Below are 12,197 nucleotides of genomic sequence, written 5' to 3'. Positions count from 1 at the left end.
CCTGGATCCAGTCTCAGCTATGTCAAAGGATGTAGATCTCTACATTTTTTAGTTAGATTAGCCAATAAATGTCTTCTTTTTACTTAGGCTAGTGTTGATTGAGTTTCTGTCACTTGCAACCAAAGAATCCCGGACATTATGCCTGTAGCTTTATTTTGTTTATGCTTAATTTCTAAAACATCAAAAAGTAAAAAGTTAAACATCAAAAAGTATCTTATAAGTGTATGGTGATATGTCAAATATTTTAAAAGCAATTAAATAATGAAGCTACTGTAATGAGTCATCCATAAAGTTTATGACAAATGTTACATTTTAGAAGACTATGGAAGGTAGAGCTTTGGTTATAATCATGTCACATAACATAGTATAGATGCTAAAACTGTGAGCTCTGGAATCCAATTGCCTGATATTGAATCCCAGTTCAGTTCATTATAAATTCTGTTTTTGGCAAGTTATTTGACTTCTCTACCTCAGTTTCCCCAAGGTGACCATCATCACAGTGCTGGGGGGACAGTTCAATGTAATAATACATGTAAAGTGTGCCTGGCACATAGTAAGGAATCAGCAAATATTATCTGCTATAAACGCAATTTTGAGGGGGTTTATGAAAAAATTTACATCAAAACGAAGGCAATTGGTGGTAGCTGTAGGATTGTCAGTAATGAAGAAGAGGAGGATAAACTACTGAAGAGACTGAAGTGGACTACAATCTGGGAAAGCACTCTAATGAGATCATTTTTAGGTAAATGCCAACTGACTTGCTAATTTGGCCTAATAGTGCCTTTATAAACATCCGTACCTTCAGCTAGGATTTCTGTATGGGGAATAAAGTGAGTGAAGTGGAAGCAAAACTTTCTATTATTTATTCTGGTTGATAACTTGTATGATTGAGAAACTTTAGTAGTTTGGAGAAATACAGTACAGTAGTATTTGCGTGGTCTATTCAAGGCACTTATTGAAACGTAGCCCATGTGTCTGAGGATTATTTTACTATTAAGTGTGCGTATATTTGAGAACCATTTTCTGGCTTCACTTTCATGCTTGAAGGAGAATGAGAACAAATCAGCAAGCATTGTGACCTATTCAATGTACCTCAGGGGATTATCATGCTGTTTTGTGTCGCTCAAGGTTAGGAAGTCATAAATAGATAAGGGATTAGTGTTGGCACAAGAACCAGAAAGAAAACAGGTAGATACATTTTCCTGGGTAACTTTTATAGGCAATATTATTGCAACTCACTAGACTACAACCTACTAATATGTTGATCCTGTGGAATCCATGTGCTTGTCATCAGGGATGACTCAGAAGGGAGTGTGTTGCTAATAGCTACTCTATGATTCTCCAAGAGTCCTGGATCTGCAAATTAGTACAGAAAACTTCCTTAATAAACTGTAATCCATGTTTACTCATATAATTACCATCGATCTGAAAAGGTAAAAGGGAAAATTGTATGTCCTAGTCCATTAGTCTCATTAAACTTTTGTCAAATTATAATAAACAGAAAGTTTTCATAGTTCTAAAATAGTATGTGTTTAAATGCAACATTAAATGTGCAGAAGAAGAGGTGACATCTAAGTTAAATATGGTTTGGGAATTACAAACATGTAACAAGCATATAACATTTGAGCTTTAATCTACAGAGAAATTTTGCACTAAAGACCAGTTTTGGATAGGATGCAATAGTATGTGGACTCAATAGTATGTCACTTGAGTGTAGACACTAGGCTTGTTTGGAAGAGCACGTTCATTTCTCCAGCTTTCAATACCAGCAGGGAACCTTTAGCAAGGATGCCTTTAGAATCTGTACCAACCAGTGGTCCACCAGAGTCACCCTAGAGAGGAAAAGGATATATATATATATGTATATATATACATATATATATACACACACACACATACACACACACACACACACACACATATACTTATTATTTTCATCTACTGATCTTTAGGCCATTTTCCCAAAATGATGGAACACCTCAGCATCTGGATTTCCCTGTGCTGTAATTCTTCCCATCATCCTGGATAATTTTCAACATCTGTTGGTGATACATGTAATACTTTAGCTCACAGTCTCTTGGCTTCCTTGACTCTGATCATTTCATTGAACCTTTCCATGTCACTCCTTGTTATCACCTGGAACTGCTCCACCTCTGAAACACCATTATTCAGTATTACGATTGTGTGCATCTACCCCTTAAGTTTTTTTGTTCCACTTATTCCACTTTTTACTTTGTGTCTGCTCTTCAGTCTCACTAAGAATGTGAATCCTTGGACTCCTCTATGAATGTATTAGCTCATGTCCTGCTGCTCTTCTTTCTTTATGCCAGCTATGTTTCATAATGCACCATACCACTATGGAGCTTCTCAGTTCCCTATCTTTCTCCCCATCATAGCCTGGGCCAAAGCAGACACTGTGAAGCCATGTTACAAATTCACATCCTCAAAACAACACCTCTAAGCAATATTTATGTGTCTTTAGCCAGCTTCTTTTATTTTCTTTTTGTTTTTTTTTCAGATGACTGTTAGCATTTTTTTTTAACAATGAAGTATTTTTTTAAAAACTTTTAGGTTTTAGGTTCAGGGGCACACATGCACATTTGTTATATAGGTGAATTGCTTGTCATGGGGGTTTGGGGTCTAGGTTCTTTCATCACCCAGGTATAGTACCTGACATGCAGTTTTTCAGTCCTTACCTTCCTCCCACATTCCACTCTCAAGTAGGCTCTGGTGTCTGTTGTTCCCTTCTTTGTGTCCATATGCACTCAATGTCAGCTCCCACTTATAAGTGAGAACATGCATTACTTGGTTTTCTGCTCCTGTATTAGTTCGCTTAGGGTAACTAAGCAGCTCCCTTTCTAATTTTTCAGGGCAGCCATTCCAAACTCTTGTGATTTCACAGTTTTTGAAAATCCCGTTCCCTCATTCTGAATCTAGTGTATTACTTTTAAATTCTGAGAGTAAGTGGAGAGTAACAGGTGAGAATCCCTTCATTCCTTGTCTTGTCTTTTGGCTTCTCAGCTCACTTAAGTCAGTCCACATCTGTGTCTACTTTTCTTCTTCTCAGACAGATAAATGTATTTCATCTTTTAAAAAATTGAGATCTGATCTACAAATAAACATTGTATATATTTAAGGTGTACAATGTGATGTTTTGATATACATATTCATTGTGAAATGATTCCCCCAATCAAGCTAATTAACCTATTCATAACCTCACATATTTACTTTTTTTTGGTGAGAACACTGAAGATCTCTCTGAGAAAATTTTAAGCATACATTATTATTAATGATAATCACCATGCTGAACATTAGATATCTAGAACTTATAACTGAAAGTTTGTACTCCTTGATCAACATCCCCTTATTTTCCCAGCCACACCCCAACGCCCCATCCGTGGCAACTGTTGTTACACTATGTTTCAATGAGTTTGATTTTTTTTAGATTCTAGGTATAAGTGAATGTATGGATTATTTTCTTTCTGTATCTGGCTTATTTTACTTAGTATAGTGTCCTCTAAGTTTATCATTGTTGAAAATGACAGGATTTTTTTTTCTTTTATATGGCTGAATAATGCTCGTGTGTGTGTGTGTGTGTGTGTGTGTGTGTATCACAATTTTTAATCTACTCATTCCTAGATGGACACTTAGATGGTTTCCATATCTTGGCTATTGTGAATAAAGCTAGAATGAACATAGGAGTGTAAATATTTCTTTAAAATCCTGTTTACAATTCTTTTGGATAAATACTTAGAAGTGTGATTGCTGGATACAATAAAAATATGATAATTCTATTTTTAGTGTTTTTGAAGACAATTCATACTTTTTTCCCTAATGGCTGTACCAATTTACATTCCCACCAGTGGTGTACTCTTATCAGAACTTTTTGTTAATAGTCATCCTAACATGTGCAAGGTATAACCTCATTATGGTTTTAATTTATGCTTTCCTAGTGCTTAGTGATATTGAGCATCTTTTCATGCACCTGTCAGCCATTTGCATGTCCTCTTCGGAAAAATGTCTACTCAGTTTATTTGTTCATTTTAAAATTAGGCTATTTTGTGTTTTCTTTTTAGCATTGAGTTGTGTGAGCAACCAAGAGTTCCTACAAAGAGGCTTGATGGAAGAGACTTAATAACGTTTGCAGAATGTACCAAGAGGTCCATCAGGGTGGGACAGTTTGGAAAATATAGAAGAAAACTCACATTAATAGAAAGTTCAAATACCTATGTAGTAGGAAGGAGACTGAGTGAAAAACACATGCAAGAGATTAGTTTTGAATAGTAAAAGAAACTTGTTTATCCCAAGCCCAGAGGGTGAGAATGAGTACAAATATAAATGTATCAAGGAGAAAGGAAATAAAAGGATTTCTCATATGATTGCTTCCATTGTTTTTCTGGCTAGTAGGAGAAAATATCATATGCTAAAGAAGATAAGGACATGGTGAGATACGTAGGTAAAGAATATAATGAAAGTCCGGCGTAGCATTATAAAAATGCATTAATAATTGTGCAGGGTGTTAAGGACCCACGTGTAATTATGTAACTCCAGTTGACAAGAAGGCGTGATTTCTTCTAGCTGTTCTCAGAACTTGCATATAACAGCAAATACAGTTGATAGATTGCTCTGTGGTTGATGATTATTTGAATGGGTGTCGGGGAAGTCGAGGATGAAGTCACCGAGAGTGCTGTCAATAGAGTGGCTGAAATAATAAAACAATGGTCCTAGGCTGTTTAAGGTTAGGAGAGAGTCATGAGGGTGGGGGTTGACGCACTGAGAAGAAATTAAGAGGAACAGAGCTTTAAGCTCTTCATGATATTGAAGAATAGGTTTAGTGGGACAGCTGGAAAGCTGGAAATTTGTAGTTAGAGATGATGATTATGTATTGCAAATACTTGTTTGCATGTCTGCTGGCTCCTAGAGTACAGGAATATGCTGTGTTCATTTTAATTAACTTCCCTGCACATAGCACAGTATCTGGCACACAGGTAGTAGTCAATAAATAATCACTACATGAAAGATTGCATGAATAAAGTAAAGGTTTTCTTGGATTTATCACTGATTCTACCTGCTTAGAAACTTTTGTTAGCTCTGGGACTATTGTTCATAAACAGCAACGGTTGTTAAAAGCACATTAAGCATAAGGAAAAACATCTTAGTGTAGAGTTCAGAGCATGGGCCCTGGAGTCCAATTTCCTGCGTCTAAATCTCAGTTCTTTTGCCGCTTAATAGCTCTGTGAGTTTAGACAAATTACTTGATCTTTTTGTTTCAATTTCCTCATCTAGAAATAGGGCTTACAATAGCACAAATATACTGCAGAGGACTGAGGTAACTATAATACATTGGTATTTGTAAAGAGCTTAAAACAGTGCTTGGCACATGGGAATACTATATAAGAGTCGTTAAATCAATAAAATATTTAGGATGTTGGAACCACATTGTGAAAGCTCCATGGTTGTTAGTTTTGCTATTAGACCCAGTTGAGTGTTTCTCAGTGAAATGACAATCACACTAAAGTCACCAGTGAACCATCTCATCTCTTCACTGCTTATTCTAAATTGAGTCTCCTTCCCACTGCTGCTCGCAGCTTTATACAGCAAGGTAATTTAGCAGTTTAGGACTTTAATGAGACCTATTTGATATCATTGTAATTCTAATTAGATACTTTGGCTAGGAAACATACTTAAGCCTTTAAAAATTGTCAATCCCTTGAGAAAACTGAACTGATTATTTGGAAATTTAAAACTACAAGAATAAAGTTCTTGAAATTAGAATAAACAGACTTACCTGGCAGGCATCCACACGTGGTTCCAGGAACCCGGCACACAACATTCCAGATGTGATGACTCTGCTGTCTGCCTCCCCGTTGTTGCAGGTCCTATTATCTATAATCTTCACTAATCCCTTTTGGAGTACATTCGGAGTTGTTCCTAAAGGAAGAAAATTATATAATTTTTGTTGATGTCACTATTAATCTTTCTGGCTAGGCTATTAGTATCTAACTTTAACACTGTGTACAATTTCTAAATCAAATCAGTGTAAAGTATAATTAAGCTGTTAGCTGTTTTCTTAGTAACAAAAAAGCAAGTAATGTTTATAAACATACCAAGCTATTGCTGAAAAATGACCATTTTTAGAAATATTTAGTATATACATCTATATGTAATAAGATTTTTTCTTTTGAATTGTTTTGAAATTTTATATGTATTACATGTATTAATATGTAATAATATGTTTATTAATGTATTAATATGTTGTATATAAGCAAAAAATAAAAATAACGAGCATATTTTGAATAACTCAGTAAGCTATGTTTTAGAAGATAACTCATGGAAACTACATCTGATTTCTTATTCTGTACAGAAAAGACTGTCTTAGAAAACAAAATGAATCAGGTGCTGTGGCTCATGCCTGTAATCCCAGCACTTTGGGAGGCTGAGGTGGGCACATCACCTGAGGTCAGGAGTTTGAGATCAGCCTGACCAACATGGTGAAACCCTGTCTCTATTAAAAACACAAAAATTAGCCAAGTGTTGTGGTTCATGCCTGTAGTTCCAGCTACTCGGTAGGCTGAGGCAGGAGAATCGCTCGAACCTGAGAGGCGGAGGTTGCAGTGAGCCGAGATCACGCCATTGCACTCCAGCCTGGGCAACAGAGCGAGACTCTGTCTCAGAAAAAAAAAAAAACAACAACAACCAACCAACTAACCAAAGAAAACAAAATGAAAAACTCATATTGCAGGAGCATACATTTTATGATTATTTAAAAATTTTTCAGCTAAATTTTTACTGTAATTCTGAACTTTGAAATTAATTTTAGATTTATTTTTCTGCTTTCAAACTGCATTTATAACTGTGAATAGCCACTAAGTGTTCACATTATTAGGGTCATGGGGATGCATATATTTAAATCTTTGCCCAAGTATCACCTTGTCACCTCATTAAAAATGCTGAATCTCCTGTAGTCCCTATTTTTTCTATGGCACTTAACCGTATAAAATTTGCTATAACTTACTTATTTCCTTTAATATACTTACATCCTTCATTTCTTGAAATTGTCCATTTTCCTTTGTTAAGGATGAAATCTTTTTCCTCTTTTTTTTTTTTTACTAAGAAAATAGGCAGGAATATCTGCCTATTTCATTCATTAATGTATCCAAACCACCTAGAACAATCCCTGGAACAAAGGTGGTAATTATTTTTCATTAGTAAATGAATAAATGAATGAAGGAAATGAATTACTTATTCAAATAATGTTTTTTTGAAAAACTGCCATCTTAAGAGGAATTATAGTAAACAGCTCTATGAAGTTATAGTTTCTGCATGAATGTTGTTGAGGATAATTTTCAATCCATTCCACATTGTACTCTTAAAAATGATCCAGATAAAGTATTTTTCAGTTTAGGTATAATTCTTAGTACTTTTCTTTTTAACTCCTAAAATTCAAGCCATATAATGGAGTCAGGTGAGGAACTCACCATCAGACTTTAAATGTTCCCCATCCAGTGACCACTGCTTCTGAATTGTATAGGAATATATAATTAACATCTGGAAGACATGCTTTTTGGGTGTTGCTTGTATATAACACTGGTGAAGACAGATGCACAACAGCAATGTCATTGTCATGTGCAGGGTAATGGTAGTTTTCTTGAATTATAACATTCTTGATATTTCACTGTGTTTGTGGATTACTTAAAATAACATTCCATTCTTTAGGATCATGGACCCTAAAAAATAGATTTATTAATTAAAAGTCCTGTATATTGTACTGTAGAATTAATGTCTTACAATTTTAAAAACAATTAGGTGTGTTTTGAGTTCCCATGATGCTTATAAGCATACAAAAATAAAGTTGTGTGTAAGAGAAAAATAAAAATAATGATAACAGCAGATTTTGAATAATGAAATGTCATGTTTAGAAGATAACCCATGAAAACTATATTTTATTTCTTATTCTGTACAGAAAAGACTGAAGGGGATTTAGAAAAATAAATAATGACAATATAGGATAATAAGATTAAATAAAAAGTGGGCAAGGGTATGGGAAAGTGAACTAAGGGAAATTATGGAAATAGTCTAAATCCTCTTTTTGACCATTTAAATCTATAAATAGAAATGTATTTCTGACTTATTATTTGTTAATCCAGGATTTTTATATTAAGTGCTGAAAAATAGTGCTGCTGAAACATTTTCAAACTCTCTGCTAAAGCAACATAAGAAGCAAGCATGATTTTGAAAGAGCTGAGCAGGTTTGGGAGAGATTTTTTGCTTAAAAAAGACCCAATGAGTGCTATATAAAACCAGTGGAAGTTAATGAAAAGTATCATCAAACAAAAGGGTACACATGTCTTAGTTAAAAAGGGCAAACTATTGGTGCAATAATATACCCTTTAAAGACATCATCATTTCAAATAGGGCTGTACAAATATGGAAAGATATAGGATGAATTCAAAACCTATGACTAAATAATTTAAACCAAATGCAATAATGATGAGAAAGAAATAAGATCCATGTTCAATTGGGGATTTATAGTTTCTTTATAAAGATGAAGTACAGTGACTCTAGTGTAGTGGTTCTTGACGGGGGACAATTTCATCCCCCACATTTAGCAATGTCTGGAGACATTTTGGTTGTCAATACTGAGGGGTGCTACTAATGTTAGGAGTCAGGTATGCCACTAAATATCCTTCAATGCACAGGACAACTTTAACAAAGAATTACTTATACAGCCTAAACTGTCTATACTGCCATTTTTGACAAATCATGCTTCAGCCTATGTCTGTCATTACATTGATAATTAACTGAGTAATTTTGAGGCCATACCTCACAGTATTAGACAGTTGGATGTGTAGTTGTGTGGGTGTATTATTGAAAGACAGTAGGCTTTTAAGACTTGAGTGACTTTGAGGCCTTACTTTATGAAGCAGTGAGCAGCAGTGATAAGCCAGCTGTTACTAAGCCATGTGGCTCCGTGTCGGTAGACGTTGTTCTGTGGAAGGCTGGCCCTGAGCCAGCTGTTACTAAGCCACGTGGCTCCGTGTCGGTGGACGTTGTTCTGTGGAAGGCTAGCCCTGAGCCAATTGTTACTAAGCCATGTGGCTCCGTGTCGGTAGACACTGTTCTGTGGAAGGCTAGCCCTGAGCCAGCTGTTACTAAGCCATGTGTCTCCGTGTCGGTAGACACTGTTCTGTGGAAGGCTAGCCCTGAGCCAGCTGTTACTAAGCCATGTGTCTCCGTGTCGGTAGACACTGTTCTGTGGAAGGCTAGCCCTGAGCCAGCTGTTACTAAGCCATGTGGCTCCGTGTCGGTGGACGTTGTTCTGTGGAAGGCTAGCTTGCCAGGGCCATTCTCCTTCCTCAGCATCCAGACCCTCTGCTATTTTGTTGCCAGAGGGAGTTATTGTGCATTGTCCACAACCTGTTCAAAATACAGTTCTGCTTATGCATGTATATTGGTATAGTAGAACCTACCACAGAGAATCCATCCCATAAAAGGAACTTGAGAAATATTTGTAGAAATGAAGTCCATATTGGGCCAGGTGTGGTGGCTCATGCCTGTGTAATCCCATCGTTTTGGGAGGCCAGCGCGGGCAGATCACAAGGTCAGGAGATCGAGACCATCCTGGTCAACATGGTGAAACCCAGTCTCTATTAAAAATACAAAAGTTAGCTGGGTGTGGTGGTGTGTGCCTGTAATCCTAGCTACTCGGGAGGCTGAGGCAAGAGAATCGCTTGAACCAGGGAGTCAGAGGTTGTGGTGAGCCAAGATTGCACCACTGCACTCCAGCCTGGCGACAGAGCAAGACTCTGTCTCAAAAAAAAAAAAAAAAAGAAAAAAGAAATGAAATCCATATTGTATTATCCATGACATAGCTTTTGCTTTTGTATTTCTTTAAGCTTTTGCTTTTGTATTTCTTTAAGAAAATATCAGGAAGATATTTTGAAATAAAAATGATACTTGATTACAAAGCCCTTTTCTGTAATGGGTATATTGCAAAACATTTGTACAAATTTGTATAATTTGTATAATGAAAATACTGCCATAATCAATGTGTGGGCATAAATTAATGCAGTGGCTTTCAATCAGGACAATTTTGTACACCACCTCCCCAAGAGAGATGTATTTGGCAATTCCTGTGTTAGAGCAGGTAGTTAGGTAGACATGAACAGAGTGGGAGAGCACCCCTGCAACCAGGAATGTCAGGTGACCATCAGGTGATGGTGAGGTGGTTGTTAAACTGTCTCTCTAATAATTGGTCACAGCCAGTGCCAGGGAAAGGCAGTCACCCAACAGGTAGAAACACCTGATGTGGGTGACCAGCAGCTTCCCAATCAGATCTCAGGAGTTGAGCAGTTGGGCTCAAGCATGAGCACTAAGAGGGAAAATGGTGGAGTTTAACTGGTATATGATCTTCCTTTAGGAAACCTCAACTGGTAAAAGAAAAACGCCTCAAATGAGCATGCATACAACTTTTGTCAACACACTGTGCGTGCAGCCCGTCCCAAGTGCTGGCAGGCCATAGTACCTGTGGACAGCTCACCCCAAGGGAAGAATCAGGGGAAAGTAAAGCAGATCCCGGAGGCATGTCAATATGTAAAATACCAAGTCAAATGTCAAACTGTGCACTTGATCTCTCAAGTCACTTGCTTAGCCCGCTTCCAAGTGTACTTTACTTCCTTTTGTTCATGCTCTAAAACTTTTAAGTCAACTTTCACTTCAGCTCTAAAATACTTGCTCTGGTCTCTCATTCTGCCTTATACCCCTTCAGTTGGATTCTTTTTTCTGAGGAGGCAAGAATTGAGGTTGCTGCAGACCCACACAGATTGGTTGCTGGTAACATTTGGAGACATTTTTGATTGTCATAATTGTGGAGTGAGAAGCCTACTGGTATCTAGTGGGTAAAGGCCAGGGATAGTGGTATTTTGTAATACACAGGACAGCCTCTGAAACAATTATGTGGCCCCACATGTCAATAGTGTTAAAGCTGAGAAACCGTGGGTTAGGTAAAAGTACTTGTTACTGAGAATGAGAATATTTAAATAAATTGGAAAGGTTAAATGGTCAATTGCTTCATATAGATGTTAATTATATATGTCTAGATGTACACTGAGATACTCTTTCCTAGGGTGAAAGGGCAATAGACAATAAGGGAGAATCATGTATATTTTTACAATTTTTTATTAAAAATTTTTTCATGTAAACTTTAAAAAAGGCAACTGGTCCTCTGAAGTCCTTGAGTTTGTGTATTGCTTCTAATTCTAGGTTATTCTCTTGTTGCAAACCAGACTTCATGTTGTGAAGGCATCCTTTTCATAAAAATCACTTGGCTCAACTGTGGCCTTTGTGGTTGCTTTTTCTAAATGAGCCAGCATTCACACTGACTTGTTGAATGTAACTCCCTTTTCCTTTTCTTCCCACTCCTTTATCATAGACAACCATGATGTAATGCTTGTCCCTTACCATGGACAACCAGAGGTCTAATGGTTTCTTCCTATCCTCTCTTCTGTCTGGACAACTCCTAAAAGAAGTTGGCTTTTACTCAGCTTCCTTCAGAAAAATACAAAAACAAAGATGATTCTCTGTGGGTGAGGAGAACCTTGCCTCTGTGACTCTGCTTCCATCTTTCTCCTCTTACTCAGAACTCTAATTTGTTTTCATGCATTAACTTTCATTCTAAATTCTCATTTAGTCATATAATTGCATGTTAGTCTTTCAGCTGCCACCTCTGCAGTTACTACCTTGTTACCTCTGCTGAAGTCTTACTTGTCATCTTACAGCTTTGTTATGTCAGAAGAGATCATATGAAAAATTTCAAGGACTTATGGACTGTAATGAAGATTGCTGGCTGATACTTTCAGAAACATAGGCAAATCAACTGATTTTGTACCACCTTCCAACTCTTGTAACTACTTGTACTCGTTTACTACTGCATTTTAATACACTTTATGTTGCATATCAAGGCTCTATTTTTTAATGCTGTTTGATCTTCTTTACCCCTCATTTTTAAATTTAAAGTATAAAGAGGCTAAATAGGCCAAGTGAAATTCAGAATACTGGTATGGATGGTTGTTTAGTATTCCAGCTCCATCCAGCTGGAAAGGGCTGATCTCTCTTTTACCACTGCTTTTATTCCTGTCTTGACTATCTCTCTTCCATGAACCTGACAAATCTCAATTGTGGATCTGGATCATATTGGT

General features: G+C 36.7%; 1 protein-coding gene across 4 annotated transcripts in view; it reads left to right on the top strand.

Moving 5' to 3' along the window:
- The window catches only part of LOC129491622 (uncharacterized), a 73,552-nt gene that overhangs the window by 54,217 nt on the left and 7,138 nt on the right, over positions 1-12,197 (top strand). For 2 of the 4 annotated variants that reach the window (XR_010114081.1, XM_063611214.1), the window contains one exon: positions 4,077-6,123. The exons of the other annotated variants lie outside the window; for them this stretch is intronic. Coding sequence is in view for 1 of the 2 variants with exons in the window: in XM_063611214.1 (XP_063467284.1) it covers positions 4,077-4,082 (6 nt within the window). In the remaining variant the exon portion in view is untranslated. Of the gene's footprint in view, positions 1-4,076; positions 6,124-12,197 lie in introns of those variants that run through there. 4 annotated transcript variants of the gene reach the window in all.

Source organism: Symphalangus syndactylus, chromosome 10 (genome assembly GCF_028878055.3).
Source record: "Symphalangus syndactylus isolate Jambi chromosome 10, NHGRI_mSymSyn1-v2.1_pri, whole genome shotgun sequence".
NCBI lineage: Eukaryota > Metazoa > Chordata > Mammalia > Primates > Hylobatidae > Symphalangus > Symphalangus syndactylus.
The sequence above is the reverse complement of the archived record's forward strand: the minus strand, read 5'-3'. Positions and strand labels throughout refer to the sequence as shown.